Here is a 17570-nt window from a genome sequence, read left to right as displayed (position 1 = left end):
CGCATATTCTAGTTCACATTTAGAGGATGCCACAATGATAAATCATTTGCTTTATTTATGTATTCATTTAAGATTGAGTAATTTAGTTTGGTATTTACCTATTCACAAACCACCATTTCCAACATCCTTAAATGTACAGTTTGGAGGTACTATAGAGCCACAACTATGTACTACAAAAAAATTTCCATAATTTTTAAAAAAGAAAAAAAATCGATTTAAATCAATTCCGATTTGATTAAAAAATAATAATAATAATAATAATAATTAAACCCTGGCAGGCAGGCATGTGTACAGTGTCCAAGAATCATTTCTTCAATGTCTGATTTCAACAAATCAAAGATGCTTGTGACCAGGGGATTCAACACTCTTCTGTCTACGGAAAAGAGATCCAGTGACACTATCATCCTGAGATAAATTATTAGAAAATATCACATCTTGTAGGTATCCCGTTTTTAATTAAAAAACTGTTTAAACAGGTAAAACATATGATCTTTATTTGTCCAAACAAGCCACGGGTCGGTGCCATTTGTGTATTCTTCTTCCAAAACCCCTATGCACCTAAGCATTTTTGCAATATGATTTTTTGGTGGGCCAGTGGTAAGGTTGCCAGAAACTTGCTGCAGCACATACTGCAAGATCTCTTCTTTAGAAATGGCATCTGTCTCAGTTCAAGGCCTGTCAGAGGTCATAGTTGTGGTCTGCTTTAACAGCTGTGGAGGCTAGATGATTTGTAGGTTGTTTTAAAGATGTCAATTGAACCTTCTGCCTTGTGAGATGATATTCTTTATGGGTGTTATATAATACTGGAGAATAAATTATATAAAAGCTTAATTTTAGTGATATGACCAAATGTGTTTGTTATATTGTGTGACTGTTATTACAAACTACAAGGAGTGCAGCATTGCCACCTAATGGCAAAACAGCAAAAAGTAAAGGAAAGCACTTAGAAACTACATCCCCATTTTGTTCAAATTGATTTGTAGTGTGAGTTACAATGAGGTCTGCTAGCTGCTTTTAGTTTCCTGAATTAAAACAAGTCCAACTAACATATATATATATATATATATATATCTATATCTATATCTGTATTTTTTTTTAATATATATAATATAATACACGTAACATAATTCAATAGCATGTTCAAACAATGCCAGCGGTTTCTGTTTTGAAGTTATAAAAGTTATTTTCAAAATCAAATCTTCAGTGAAATGGAAATGCAGTCAAAATCAGTCATTGCAGTAGGAGCGACAGGTGTTCTCTTCTTGAATATTTGTGGCAGAGTGGTTGCAGTGCGCAGGTGTGGTGATGTCACGGACCAGGAAGGAGCGACACAAACCAAAAAGGTATGGCTGTATCTTTATTAAATAATAAAGCAAAGATTTTAAACAAACACAAAACAAAAGGGCACGTTGAAAAACTCCTCACTGGTTCTCCACTCTCGAACACCCTACCACCCGAACAAGCAAAGCGGCAGGTTTCTTTACAGGTGACCATCTCCCATTTAGCAACAATTAATCAATGAATTAACTCAAGGTTTTTATGAATGGGGATTTTAACCCCTTTCATGTGACTATAGTCTGTCTGCACATGTGTGTGTGTGTGTGTGTGTGGGTCTATATATATATATATATATATATATATATATATATATATATATATATATATATATATATATATATATATGTTATTATACATACATATATACAGTGGTTTGCAGAAGTCACATTTTGTTGAATTACAAATAATTTATGCACAGTTTTTCAAATGAACTTTTTTTATTCAAAGCTTCAGTGGTTAAACTGAACACTGTTATATGAGGAGGAGGTTAAATGCCAGCAAAACTTGCAAAGAAAATGTACAAAATGAAATTTACTGGTTGAATAAGTATTCAGTCCCTTAAGTCAGTACTTGGTAGAAGCACCTTTTGCAGCAATTACTGCTATGAGTCTTTTTGGATAGGTCTCTACTAGCTTTGCACAGTAGGATGGTGACATTTTTGCCCAGTCTTCATTGGAAAATCGATCCAGTTCTGATAAGTTTGTTGGGGATCGTCGATGGACTGCAGTCTTCATCTCGCCATAAATTTTCAATTCGATTCAAGTTAGAACCTTGACTGGGCCACTGAACAATTCTCTTCTTGTTCAACCACAGCAGTGTGGCTTTGGCTTTGTGCTTCGGGTCATTGCCCTGCTGAAATGTGAATTTCTTCCCAAATTTCAGAGTCTTGGCTGACTCGAAAAGGTTTTCCTCAAGGATTTGCCTGTACTTTGCACCATCCATTCTCCCCTCTATCCTGACAAGCTCCCCAGTCCCTGCTGAAGAGAAGCATCCCCATAACATGATGCTGCCACCACCATACTTGACAGTTGGGATGGTGTTGACTGGGTGATGTGTAGTGTTGGGCTTGCACCAGACGTAACGTTTGGAATGCTTGTCTGACCACAAAATCTTTTTCCACATGTCTGCAGTATCATCTACATGCTTTTTCGCAAACTCCATACGTGCTTTAAGATTTTTGAGTAATGGTTTCTTTCTTGCCACCCATCCATACAGGCCAGCTTTGTGTAGGGACCAGCTTATTGTTGATTTGTGAACACTGACTCCCATCTCAGACACAGAACTTTGTAGATCTCTCAGGATCATTGTTGGCTTCATTCAGAGTGACATCCCAAATGAGTTTCCTGCTTGCCTGGCTGCTCAGTTTGGGAGGGTGACCTGATCTGGGTAGTGTCTGGGTGGTATGATGCATCTTCCACTTCTTAATGATGGACTTTACAGTGCTGAGAGGGATAATCAGCGCCTTCGACATTTTCTTGTACCCTTCTCCTGCTCTGTGCCTCTCTACCACTTTATCCCTGACTTGTTTTAACCCTTTGGTCTTCATGGTTGCTTTCTTAGATCACTATGTGAGTTGCAGCTTAAGTCTTTGTATGCCTGAGGGAAATTATCTACAAGTTAAACCACTTTGATTACACACAGGCTGAAACCATTTAACAAATTGTGACCTTTCAGACAAATAATTTGCACCTGAGCTGATTTAGGGCTGCAGTAGCATAGGGGTTGAATACTTATGCAACTGAGATTAATCTGTTTTTCTCTGTAAATCTTACTTATTTATATTCTATATGCATTTTTTGACTTTATCAATGTGGAGCAGTTTGTGTAGATTCTACATGTAAAGTGTAATTTGAAAGCGTCGTGGAGTACGCTCAGGTGCCAGCAAAATGTGAAAACTTTGCAGGGGGGTGAATACTTCTGCAAACCACAGTATGTGTGTGTGTGTGTGTGTGTGTGTGTGTGTGTGTGTGTGTGTGTGTGTGTGTGTATATATATATATAGTGTTGTTAAAAAGTATTTGCCCCCTATCTGATTTTCTGCATTTTTGCACATTTTTCACATTGTATTTTGTCACATTTTTTTGTGGGTTGTAGTAGTATATAGAGGGAGTCTGAGAGAAAAAAATGACACCAAAGTTTGGTGCTGCTTTCATTTGTTTGGTGTGCAAGGTAATCAAACATGCAATCTCAGGTGTGAAAAAAAGTTATTGCCCCCTATCCCTTTAATTGGGTTAACTCAACCCAATTAAAGGGATAATTAGGGTCAGCTGTTTGAGTACTTTGGTTAACAACCAGGCCTGATTTTGGGCCAACACTGCCCAATATAAATCTGACTAACTTTGGCCCTTACCATCAGAGTGAAGTTGTCAGCACACAGGTTCTAGAGGCACATCATGCCATGAACAAAAGAAATTCCTGAAGACCTCCTGAAGAAAAAAGTTGTTGATGCCTATCAGTCTGGAAAGGGTTACAAAGCCATTTCTAAGGCTCTGGGGCTCCACCGAACCACAGTCTCAGCCATATTGTCCAAATGGAGAAAGTTTGGGACAGTAGTGAATCTTCCCAGGAGTGGCCGTCCTGCCAAAATCTCTCCAAGAGCAAGGCGTAAAATCGTCCAGGAAGTCACAAAGAACCCTAGAACAACATCCAGGGATCTGCAGGCCTCTCTCGCCTCGGTTAAGGTCAGTGTTCGTGACTCCACCATCAGAAAGACACTGGGCAAAAATGGGATTCATGGCAGAGTAGCAAGGGGGAAACCATTGCTCACTAAGAAGAACATGAATGCTCGTCCTCAAGTTTGCCAAAAAGCACCTAATAATGTTCTATGGACAGATGAGTCAAAAGTGGAACATTTTGGCCGACATGGGCCCTGTTATGTCTGGCAAAAAGCAAACACTGCATTCCACAGTAAGAACCTCATACCAACGGTCAAGCATGGTGGTGGTAGTGTGATGGTTTGTGGGTTGCCGTGCCATCATTGAAGGAACCATGAATTCTGCTCTGTATCAGATAATTCTACAGGAGAATGTCAGGCCATCCGTCCGTGAGCTGAAGCGCAGCTGGGTCATGCAGCAAAACAATTAACCCGAAACACAAGCAAGTCTACATCAGAATGGTTGAAGAACAAGAGATTTAAAGTTTTGGAATAGCCTAGTCAAAGTCCAGACCTAAACCCCATTGAGATGTTGTGGCAGGACCTGAAACGAGCAGTTCATGCTCGAAAACCCACAAATGTCACTGAGTTGAAGCAGTTCTGCATGGAGGAGTGGGCCAGAATTCCTCCACGGCGCTGTACGAGACTAATCCAATAACTACAGGAAGCGTTTGGTTGCAGTTATTGCTGCTAAAGGTGGCGTAACCAGTTATTGAGTCTAAGGGGGCGATTTACTATTTCACACGGGGGCATTGGGTGTTGCATAACTTTCTTTAATAAATAAATAAATGAAATGTGTATCAAATTTGTGTGTTATTGATTCACTCAGGGTCCCTTTTATCTAATATTAGGTTTTGGTTGAAGATCTGATAACATTCAGTGTCAAAAATATGCAAAAATGCAGAAAATCAGACAGGGGGCAAATACTTTTTCACGGCACTGTGTGTGTGTGTGTGTGTGTGTGTGTGTGTGTGTGTGTGTGTGTGTGTATATATATATATATATATATATATATAATATATATATATATATATATATATATATATAAATAATGGCTTCCGCCGTCATACATACATAATACAAATATTCAGATACGTTGGGCACTGGAGCATTTCACAGAAAGTTAAGGTGCTGACACGTAAAAATTAATGGGCTCTATGCATCATTGATTTTTCTTTCGTATCTTGACTTTTCACAGATTTTTGTGACTTCATAGACCTACCTGCAATGTATTAATTAAAAAAGGAATTTTCACTCCTGTAACTTAGTTTCATCCCTCCTGCGGTAGTTTAGTTAGGACTGTTCATGTCGAACTACTTTTGTATGGAAATGTATGAATCTCATTATAATGTCAAAGTTTCACGCTTACCCTTGCAGTATTCTCATTTTTTTTCCTGATTTATGACACTGGTTTGGTTTGTGCCTGTTATTTGACGCATGCCTCTCGCTGGAGTAGATTCAACTAGTTGTTTTTATGTGAAACTTCCTGTTTAAACGTTTACAGGCTTTTAGTTACTTTTATTATATAAAAAACCAAAAAATGGCACGCACTTGCCGATTCTTCCTGAGCAACATCCGAAGAATCCGACCCTTCCTCACCAACTATCCGATCACCGCTCGCATCCAGTTCAAGACTCTTGTACTAGCCTACAGATGCCTTGACCAGACTGCACCCAGCTACCTCCAGACCCTCATCTCTCCCTACACCCCCACTCGACCTCTCTGCTCCGCCTGCACTAGAAGACTGGCTCTACCTCCGCTACACTCCCCTGCCTCCAGAGCCCGCTCCTTCTCCACCCTTGCTCCGCAGTGGTGGAATGACCTTCCTACAGATGTCAGGACTGCCCAGTCCATGACCACATTCCGGCGCCTCCTTAAGACTCACCTCTTCAAAAAGCACCTGTAGAACTCCTCTGTTTGTATCCTGGGACACTATCACCCTTCATGTAAATGTGCTTTATTTTGCTCTTATCTGCCCCTATTTTACTGCATTTAATCCTGTACTTCAGAATACTGTAATCTGTCAAGTGTTTAACCTGTAGTACGTTGTATTTAATCATATCCTGATGTAACTATCACTATTTAATCATACCCTGATGTAACTATCACTATTATCTGCTGTATTATTGAATTGTGGTTTGTCACACTTATACTTTGCTTGAACAAAAGTTATTGTACTTCTTGCTCTTATTGTATTACTTGTATTGTAACACTTGAAATGTATTTGCTTACGATTGTAAGTCGCCCTGGATAAGGGCGTCTGCTAAGAAATAAATAATAATAATAATAATTAATTATGTAGTGCATAGACAACTGAAATGCGACAAAGTATTTACTTGCGTAGCGTACTGTATGTACTGTTTTTTTTTTCTTTACACAACTAAAATATAAATAGATTCAAACAAATGTTTTCTGTGATTCTTAAATTCAAGCACTGAAAGCATATAAGCATGGTTAGGGTACAGACGAGTACAAACATGGTTAACTGCAGAATTACTGTGCAAATTTACCATGGTAAACTTCCATATATAGAAACAAGCTTAGTTTCAGTTATGCTTTCCGTTTTTGGGGACCCTTTCTTTTAGATCTATATGTGTTGGTTTGCTTTTGCTGTGCCCAGGGTCTGCGGATGTTAAACACATCACATTCAGTTTGTCCTGTTTTTGTTTTATTTTCTGCTTTCTTTTTTTGTAATCCTGCTAAGGTCATGCCATTTTTGTCTGTCGCTTAGTGTTGCAGTGAATTTATTTTGTTACTTATTTATTTCCATGTTTCTTTTCTTAATGTTTTTTGGCCCTGCAAAGTGTTTAAATAATATTAATTTGTTTTCCTTTTCTTGTTGGCCGGTGCCATAGTTGCATCAAGGTTGGAGTCTGCAGAAGCCAGAGCTCAATCCTATTACATTTGCCTCCTACTTTCTGTTCACTATACCACTCATTTATCTCTGCCAGAAGGAAGTTCTAAATCTTGACTTTGGGCGTTGCAAATCTATTTGTAATGAGATGCAAATTCCGATCTCTCCTGTTATATTCTCCAGAATATTCCATAAGAGGGTAGACAGCAGCCAAAACAAACAGCTAGGGTTTGTCATTGTTGCGTTTAGCCTGGGCAAAAGTGATCTCTCCCGTAAACCTGTAACAACCCCCAAGACACATTTTACTCTAGAATCACTGTAGTGCTCCGAGTGGTTACCGAAGCATGATTACTCTTAGCAGACACAGTCTCCTGCTTTCAGAGAGAACAGTAAAGCTTATATATATTTATCTACAAAAACGTCACATGCATGTTTTATCTACAAGAAAGAAAAACAGCTGCTATAAGCTTCTGGTTTACTAAAGCCTTACATAAATGACTTATTTTTTTATTTTTTTATTTTTATTTTTTTTAAATGATTATATGTGAAACCCTACCTGTAGAGTGCTGTTCCATCATGGCGTTCTCCACACAAGTACTATTCAAAAGACCCTGCAGCTCATTCACGGGCCAGCACCCTAAAAAAAAAACTATACATTTGTTCATAAAACAAAAAAATGGTCTGTTCCTGCTCCAATTGTTGCTGTCTTTTCATTTTTCTGTAGTCAGCCTGCAGTTTTTTCTGTCCCGGCACTGTTGTGGTGTTCATGTGAATCTGTTGTCTGCAAGGACTTTTGCTATTTTTTCATAGACTCGAATATTCCGCACAGTGCCCATTTAATTGATTTTGTATTTCTGAGTCAGCCCATACGGACAACAAACATTTTGTCTCCTCGTTTTCCCACATGCCACCACAATTTTGTTCGACGGCAGCCATGTAAAGGGTTAAATGTTTTTCTGTTCCCCTGTCGGCTTCCTGTACAAGCACACGCCTCCCTGCTACGTGATGAAGCACTTCCTGTGTAAGTAGTCTGGCCACATCGGGTACGATGAAGCAAAGCAGGCCAGAGAAACCGTCCGCAGCCTGCCAGGACTGTTGTAGCCAGCAGTGGAAACCCCACTTTTACGTCCACGGTCGGCTATGGAAACAAGGCGTTTAGACAGTTTTAGATCTATGTAGCTAGTGCAAAATATGTAAAATTTATGGAATTATCTTATTAGGTTTAATAACTTTAACTGTTCTTTGTCTCATACAGTTGTCGACATAAACTGTGGCAGACTGATTTACCAGCAACCAGCGTTGTCATCACCTTCCACAATGAGGCTCGATCTGCTTTGCTGCGTACTATTGTCAGGTATCAGTGTGAATGTTCACTGTGTGTCTATAATAAATACACTGTCTAAAGCAATATTGCATCTAACATTTGTCTATTTTACTTTTATTTTAGTGTTCTTAAGAAAAGCCCAGCGCATCTTATCAAAGAAATTATATTGGTTGATGATTACAGCGACAACGGTTAGTTTAAAGAAGCACTTTCTTTAATTTTTTAAATACATTCTTTTGAGTAAAGTTGAGTGACTTTAATATTTTTATGTTGTACTGTTTTGCAGCTGAAGATGGTGCTTTGTTGGCAAAGATAGAAAAAGTGCGGATACTCAGAAATGATCGACGGGAAGGTAAGTTGTTACTCAAGATCCAGCCTAATCTGAGGCTAGGCATGAAATGTTTGAATCCTAGTCAACTGCACTCAGTGTTGTGCATGCTGGAGTATAGTGCATATATTCTGCCAATGTGTTTACACAACATGTGTAATACCATTCCCCTGTTAGCATGCAACAATGGCTATATTTTCAACGGCTTTTGGCACCCAGAATGGAACGTTCTTTTTCTAGATTCGTGATGTCATCATACCGCCAGCGTACTATAATTTTCTGGATTTTCTTTAAAAAATGCATATTCTTACTGTGGAATGCCTGGACGGGGTAAGATTAACGTCGTTCCATGTGTCAAATTTGAAGGGACACTTTTTTTGCTCCATAAATACATACATTTTATATACATATAAATTGTAAGTACATACAAATTATAAATGTACTATACATACCTCCAGACTAATGGCTGATAAATCACTGACATTTCAGCAAGGAGCTGTGCTCTCTGTTTAGATCAATCAATAAACCCTTATCTTATGGTCCTTAAGATCATAGCACTGAACCATGCTGTTTGAAAAATGTTTTAATACAAAATACTTCATGATAATTAGTTCTAGCCTTTCTTTTGAAAAATGTATTTTTTTGAACAGTGATTTGTTGCAGTGTAGTGATTCTGATAGTCGCAGTACTACCAGTAACCAAAAAACAAAGAAAATATTAACTTACATAGTTAAAATAAAAAAAAAGTATGTAGACACAACTTTAGCACAGCACATTAAGGAATCCCTTCTGTGCTATGAGGGAATCTTAAAAGAAACATTTAACAAATAATTACATTTAACAATCCTTGGGGGGTAAAAAAGACCAGCAAAACATTCAAGTTACATCTGTTGTAAATCCAGATGGCCATGATTAGGTAAGTGAAACTGGAAAGTTTTTATGTAGTATTCTAAAATCTCGGTCATTGTAAACACCCTTTTTTAAAACAATGCATATGTAATTATTGGTAGGTACGTTCCTATGATTTAGGTGCTACATAAAATATTAGCATCACCACTCCTTAATGACACTTTTACAAAGTCTTTTGTAAACCCTTGTCAAACTAAAAGGAATAGTACAACAATCCTAGTGTGCTACCTGTCTTTTCTTTGTAAATGTAGCCAGTGGTAGTTTGCTGAATACTAAGCACCGGTACATGTCTATCATGAGTTGAAGTCACACTGGCTGTTTACAATGTTGCATTGAAGAAATTAGTGGATTTAAACAGGTGTTGGTTTTGTCCATAGTGCATTTATTTTTTGTTAATGCATAGGCTGCTGGTGCCTTCTTTTAATAGAATAAACAGGGATTAAGAGATGTCTACCTGGTCATGTCATATTATTTTCTGAATTAAACATTTTCAGTGCTTTAAATGATCACACCGTTTATTTTTTTCAAATAAACAATTAAATATGTCATCACATTTTTTGAAGCATGCTTCATTTCTAAACTGTTTAATATCCTATTAAGTATGTTTTGTATAATTATCTAGATCAGAGTTTTCCAATCCTGGTCCTGGGGACCTGCTGGTTTTTATTCCAACTAGGTTATCAATGACTTAATTGAACCCTTAATTGTGCTATTCATTAGCTTAATAAGACCTTAATTGTTTTCAGCTTTTAAACAAATGAAGATTTCAAGTTAACTATACGATTTCATAAGTAGCTTGAAATCAGCAACTTTTAGGAGCTGAGAACAATTTAAAAGGTCTAATTAAGCACATTATAGTTGAATTAAGGGTTCAATTAAGTAATTGATAACCTAGTTGGAATAAAAAACCAGCAGACACGGGTCCCCAGGACCAGGATTGGGAAACCCTGATCTGCATTATTTGCCAGCATTGCTTTTTGAAAGATTAATTTGGTGGAAATGAGGTGGAGAAGCATATTACCATTGCTCAATGCATCACATTTCAGTACATAACACATTGATATATGATTCTTTGCCTCACTTCACCACAATCAGCCTTGAGGAGACTTTTCAGAAGCCATTTTTGTTAGTCCTAAAATCTGGTTGGCCTCCATTTGGTTTCTTCACCTACAATGTTGCATTGCTCAGCAAAGTCTCTCTCTCTCTCTCTCTCTCTCTCTCTCCTCTCTCTCTCCTCTCTCTCTCTCTCTCTCTGAGTGTAATAGTGCTACTACTTAACTTTGTTTGTTCTTTGACAGGTTTGATGCGGTCTCGTGTGAGGGGTGCAGATGCTGCTGTAGCTAAGGTGTTAACATTCCTTGACAGCCACTGTGAATGCAATGAACACTGGTTGGAACCATTGCTAGAGAGGGTAGCAGAGGTCAGCAACTATTATTATTTCCTCTTGACTTTAAAACACTCCTCCCACATCTACTGTCTTATTGACATACCAGAATTCCAAGCTATTAAATGGCAGTTTAAATCTCATTAAGTATGTGGTCATGACCATAGAGACCACAGTTTAACCCTTTCCTACACTTGAATTTCAGGCTAGTAGAGAGCATGCCTCTTAATTGTAGACCTCACTCCTCAACAGTGTGCATATAACCAAAAATATGTAGTAATAATAAAAAAAAACAAGTACAATGCTTTGACAGGTTTTTTAACTAGGTGTTTATCAATGTCTACAATGGGAAATTAGATTTAGTTACTAATCCTTTACCATTGCGTTGGGTCCCATTAAGAGACAAGATGTAGAGATGATAGACACATATTTAAGTACTATAAAATATGGAAAGTACAAAGTAGAATTCAGTATAGTTGGAAAGAAGAGAAAAATAACAGCAAGTAAAATGAAGTTTTATGTTATATACTGTAGGTAATGTTAGTTATGAAACATTTTCTTATAAGCTGGTGTTATTCCTTTATTAATTGTGCTATGAGCTGCTCTTTTTTTTAAAGCATTTTGGTAAAAAAAAAAAAAAAAAAAAAAGGATTTAATAGTTGAGTACAGCTATGGCCAAAAGTGTTTGCATCACCCTATACAAGTAATTCATTTTGCTTTATAAAGTCGAATGAAACATGCTGAATAATGTTACATTAACATATTGAATTACATACCGCTTTGTAGTTTTCCATGTACTTAATGAAAAATGGAAAAATGTGACATTTCGAAATCTAACATGAAATACTGTAGTGCTGGGACAAATATCTGAATATTCAAACTAATATTTTTTTTACATGTATTCGGATACAAAAATCAGATGTTCGTATTTGTTAGAAATGACAAAAATACCTTACACTTATGTACTGCATCACCAGAAGTTGTGCGTCAGTTTAAAAAATGGCAAATGAAACAGAGCTCTGTGTAATGTGAGATTTTATACATACATACATACATACATACATACATACATACATACATACATACATACATGCAAACCACAGGATCAACACAGCAGCTCTTGAACCTCTATTTAGACAGCAAAAAGTAAACAAACCAGATTATGCGCGTGCACGCATAGTGATCTCTATGGAAAGCTATCTGGGTCAAAAAATCTCATGGGACTTGTGGGAAAAAATTTCATGGGACAGAAAAAAAGCAAGCACATCATTCTGAAATACCTCGCTTAAACAGTGTCCAACTTGTTGGAAATGTTGTGTAGTGATTTTTATATATTATATATTTTTTGTTGCAACCTTTGTTATGTGGAATATAATAGTAAACTAGAACCAAAACGGTGTGTTTTAAAGTTAAATTTCAGTTTTTGTTTGCTTGTTCAGCTACAAAAAGGCACAAGTAAACCTCATGTTATTAATTTATGAAAACGTGTCGATGGCCACTGTTTACTGTGGAGAAACGGCAATGGTAAGGAATTAAAGTAATAAATAAAATGCAGTCTCAACTTTATGCACTATTTATTTCAGGAATAAACAAAACAACGTTTAACTTGAACTGCTATTTGGCATCCATTGTTTTATAGTTAATTCACTGGGGTAAAGTAAGGCCTACACAATGTATCTTTTACTCCTGGGATATTTTTGCATATTGTAACGTTTTGCTGTAAGGCAGACAGGCAGGCAGACAGGCAGGCAGGCAGACAGACAGACAGACAGACAGACAGACAGAGGCCATGCCCCCTTGCCCCTGTTGATATGCTGGCTCTGCCTTAGTTCTGAGCAATATAATGGCTTTTATTACTTTTTAAAAACGAACAAACGAATATCCAAACAAATGTTTAAATTCAGAGAACTATCTGAACATGAAAATCCTGTGTTCGTCCCAGCACTAAAATACTGTACTACTTATGTTTAGTATCATTTTTAAGTAGGTGTATCACTGTGCAAATAGGAGGATTACAAATTTAAATAAGAGTCTCTCCAGTTCAGGAACTGCTTCCTGCTTGGCACATGCAGGCTTTTCTCTTTTACAACAGTAGAAAAACGGCTAAATTAAGGTCAGGCATTCAGGTTAAAATGGTTGCAGGAAGTTAAAATAACTAACTAGCCTCTCATGCCTTTTACCTCTGGAGATCTGGCTTTGAATCTAGGTCAGACTACTAGGTTGGTGGTTTCTGTTTAGCCCTTATTATTATTATTATTATTATTATTATTATTATTATTATTATTATTATTATTATTTCTTAGCAGACGCCCTTATCCAGGGCAACTTACAGTAGTAAACAAAAATACATTTCGTACTCCATGGTCTCCAGCCTACAATTGTCAATCTCAGTTTAGGAGTATCCCAGGACTGAGTGGCAGCTGTTTCCATTATTTTCACTGTGAGTTGAATGAATCCATGTTATCCTGACACTGTAATTATTCCACTCGCAATTCACTTCCAGTATTGCAGGTAATCCTTAACCCACACATGCAGAACAGAGCATGAGTGTAAATATGAGATGGGGTCATATTACCTGTAACACAGGAAAAAGCGTGGCAGGCAATTAAAGTCTTGTAACAATGCTGTTATGTTTATGAGAAGTAAATGAGGATTACACTTTGTATAGTCTTAACAGTATTACACAGTATGCCTGGCTTTAGAAGTGCTTATTTGTTTAAAAGAAATGTATACTAGAATAGCCCATGGATTCTCATTTCAGATGGGCATCCCTAAAGCTGGATTGGATGGAGACACACTGAGGTCAAGTGGGTGAGCTGGGATGTGAGCCTAGGATCTCTGGCTCCCAGTCCTCCTCTACTCCATCCATCAGTCTACACTGCATTCTATAGTGTAACAGCAGTTATTCATTTACTTTCATCTCCTTTTCCAGGATAAAACGAGAGTTGTATCTCCTATCATCGATGTTATAAATATGGATAATTTCCAGTATGTAGGTGCCTCAGCTGACCTAAAAGGGGGTATGTAATTCAAACTTCCAATAACTTGATTTTTATTATTCTGGAAAAGTCAGTTGTTTATAGTTCCACAAAACATCTATAACCGTGATAGTCTGGTTTATGGTCAACCATCCCATGTCACATAGAAAATGTTTTATGAACCCATGTTTGAGCACCCCACCTCCAACTACAGTATTACTGGTATACAGTGAAAATAACCTATTTTAAAGTCACAGATTTTCCTGATATATGTATTTATTTTTTTAAATGCAACAGTGTCTCCTAGAGGCAGGGTGGTTGGAGCATTTCTGAGCTCACCCCCAGTATCTATCATTTTTCTAGTGTATGGGCTTACTGGTGCTCTAATCTCAATGCTGAAACTAATGCCACTTTCCCATCTGCCACCTGAACTAATTTAAACAAGATTAAAAAGGGGTGCTTTTCATTTCCACCTGATGCAAATTAAAACTAACAATTAATCGGTCAGACCCAGTTAGAATTACAGCCTGGTAGAAATTGGTCCAAGTAGCTTAGATATGGAAAGCGTAGGACCTGTGATTTTTCACCCAAAATTTGGCGTTGTCAAGTTTTCGTGCCATGCAGGGCTGTGTGTTTAATGTTCTGGAGTACAGATGCAGGTTAACTTCACCAGCTTTACACAGTCACTAATTATTAGCATTCACTTCAAATAGAAGCTTGTGAGCTGCTTTCCTTTTTTCCCCCCAATATTATTCCTAGTCTTTCCTGAAACCTGGGAAATAATTGTTTGCATTTTTTTTAGCAGCAATAAATTCCAAAGTAATTATATACTAAATAAAATACTAAAGTTGTGAAATATTCTTTTTGTTGGTATACCCTAATTTTTAAATACCTTTTAAACATATTTTTAAAAGAAAATTAAAAACTTCATTATGACACGGGAGGAGTGAAAAAGCTACTATAGCAACTGAAAGGAATGACAATTACTTTTAAAAAGCTTTAGTTAAAGTCAACATGTTTTCAGCAACCCATTTTAACAAGGGATGTGAACCTGCTATGTTATGTGTTGCATATTTGATATATGATAACTTTGTTATCTATCTGTGATTTATTAATTTTGTTCCTGGTTTGACAAATGTTCTTGTTATGTGCTTTCCAGGACAACCATTGTAAATCTTATCGGTCTATCCTGCTATGTTTTTTAATCATTGACTTATTATGGGATCATCCATTTCATTAATCAAAAAGGTCGCTCAGATTTAATTTGCAGGGCTTATAACTGTAGAACAAGGAATATAATATAATAAAAGCTGAGTCTTCAAAAGATACAGAAGAACTTCAGTTCCCTTTTCAAGTACAAAATGTATCCATTACTATATGGGTATTTACCTCTTAAAGACCCGAAACTTGAATAAGATATAAAAGCTGCTCACAGAGCCTGTGATGCGTCATGGCCTGCCCCCGAGGACATAAGTACTGCGCTCTCAGATCTCCCTGCCATTTCTCCTTTCAAGACTGACCTGACAGGAGAGCCTGGTTCAGATAAGTACGTGTTGACTGTTTACACAAATATTAAGCGATATTGTTACACTGTGTTTGTATTACTAATTTCCCGTATATTGTGCACTACAGCCTGTTGCTTGTTACGTCCCAGTGCGGCCTTGTGCCCCGCGTGAAGCCAGCGTCTTGAGTCTCTCCTTCCCAGGGATACAGCAACATAAGTCTGCTGACTTTCTGCTCTCTCCCAGGCTGCATGGCTGGAGTTTAATTTATTTATTGTTTTAAAATATGAGACATTTATATTATTAACTGTCATTGTTTAATTACTGTTTTTTGTGGAGAAAATGTTCTCATGTGTATATTCTTTGTTTTTACAAATGTCACGTGCGTAGCTGCTGTGCTCAGCAGTGCTCCACAGGACCATGATACTCGCTTCAGTTGTGATTTGCTTGCAGTCTCATCCACAGTATCTTGCTGTTCTTCTACCGACCCGGTTCTAAAGTCACCGCACCAGTACCAAACTGTCCCGGTTCCGACAGTGTACCGTACCCGTACCAACAAGGTCCTGCACAGCCTGCTACCGACCAGTGCTCACGTCCCCGGTCCGGTACCAAACTTGTCTAGTTTGGGTGTAGACCTGCCCAGTTGCTATCTATAAGCAGATTGAGGCAGCACGTGTACATCTGTATACTGTACACTGTATTGCTTGAATGGGTTTTATCCCTGCGAGACATGCAAGGTTATTCTGCCTATTGAGGACAGGCACGGCAGATGCTGTTTCTGCCTGGGGCAAGAGCACGCCAAGGAGGCACAGGTTAACCACCTGCACAGCGCTGTTCCCCATCACCCTCTGTTAGAGGTGGTTGTGTCCTCACCCCATGGCCAAGGGAGAGTGGACAACGCACCCTGGAAAGTAGCCCACACTTCCTCATCTTCCTGTGCTTCTCCGTCCCCTCCCCCGAGGAAGAAGACTCACCGTTCCAAGCGATCGGCGGACTCGGAGCAGATGGAAAAGCTCTGGGCAGCTGTTTCCTACCAAGGAACGCTTCTCACGGAATAACTGCGTGAATGTTCAGCGCAGTCTTCCCCGCCTGTCCCCTTGGGGCCTCAGGGCGCTACGAGTGCAGATTGGCCACAGGAGGACGTACTGTCCATCGCCGCCTCTGAGAAGGGGGGGGTTAACAGTTCCCGTAGGATGACGTGGAATCTGACAGTACTTCCCCGGCAGTTAAACTCTCCCTGTCAGCAGGGCTTCTACCGCTGATCAAGAGGGCCACTGCAATCTTGCAAGTGCCCTGGCCCACGTGGCCTGCAAGCTTTTGCTGTGGGCACACGAGAACCTCCTCTCATTGCCTGTATCCAGCGGCTCTGAGTGGAGGCTTCACCAGGAGGTGATGAGCCCCATTTGGGAGAGCAGAGCAGAGATAGATCTCTTTGCCTCCCAGGAATCGACCCACTGTCCCCTCTGGTTCTCCATAATAGGAGGCAGGGACCTGCTGGCGATAGATGCCTTGGCACACCAGTGGCCAGGGCAACTGTTATATGCCTTCCCACCCCTCACCCTGCTCCTGCTATGTCTGGAGAAAATCAGGCAGGACCAGGCCAAGGTGCTCCTAGTAGCCCCTTGTTGACCTGAGATGCAGCTCCTGAGCGGCCAGCCGTGTAGACTGCCCAAGCACCGTGACCTGCTCAGTCAGGCACGGGGGACTTTATGGCATCCCAACCCATCCAGCCTGCAGCTCTGGGTCTGGCCCCTGAACAGCTCCATTTGCGCCGTATGGGTCTGTCCAATAGGGTTATTGACAACCTTTAACATGCCAGAGCAGTGTCCACGTCTTCCCAGTACTGGCACAAGTGTGGCGTCTTTTCAGACGTGGTGCCTGCCTCGGGTTTGACTCCACTACCTGTCCCATGGCAGTTATACTAAAGTTTTTACAGGACTCTCCACTTTAAGGTCTATCTGACAGCTATTTCAGCCTGCCATGTCAAAATTTACTCGGTCTCCCCAGGAACTCACTTCCTGGCGGGACAATTTTTGAAAGGGGCTCGGTAGCTTTGGCCGCCTATGAAGGACATTGTTCCTCACTGGAGGTTAAACGTGGTGATTTAATGCACTTGTGAAGCCTCTTTTTGAGCCCATGCATTCAGTTGAGCTGAAATATTTATTGCTCAAAGCGACTTTCTTGCTTGCTATCACCTCCACAAAGTGGGTGAGTGAGATGCAGGCATTCTCCATTGCAAAAGCCTGCTTCATTTTTTCATTTTTACAGAGGCCAGTACTAAGGTTACGCTCCGTACCATTC

General features: G+C 39.1%; 1 protein-coding gene across 2 annotated transcripts in view; it reads left to right on the top strand.

Annotated features, from left to right (window-relative positions):
• LOC117402755 (polypeptide N-acetylgalactosaminyltransferase 2) overlaps positions 1-17570 on the top strand; it is a 120695-nt gene that overhangs the window by 80248 nt on the left and 22877 nt on the right. For both annotated transcript variants that reach the window (XM_034004192.2, XM_059024348.1), the window contains exons 4-8: positions 8100-8198; positions 8292-8359; positions 8455-8520; positions 10704-10825; positions 13722-13809. In XM_034004192.2, coding sequence (XP_033860083.1) covers positions 8100-8198; positions 8292-8359; positions 8455-8520; positions 10704-10825; positions 13722-13809 — 443 coding nt within the window. The remainder of the gene's footprint in view (positions 1-8099; positions 8199-8291; positions 8360-8454; positions 8521-10703; positions 10826-13721; positions 13810-17570) is intronic.

The sequence above is a fragment of the Acipenser ruthenus genome, chromosome 5 (assembly GCF_902713425.1).
Source record: "Acipenser ruthenus chromosome 5, fAciRut3.2 maternal haplotype, whole genome shotgun sequence".
NCBI lineage: Eukaryota > Metazoa > Chordata > Actinopteri > Acipenseriformes > Acipenseridae > Acipenser > Acipenser ruthenus.
This window is presented reverse-complemented; position numbering and strand designations above follow the sequence as displayed.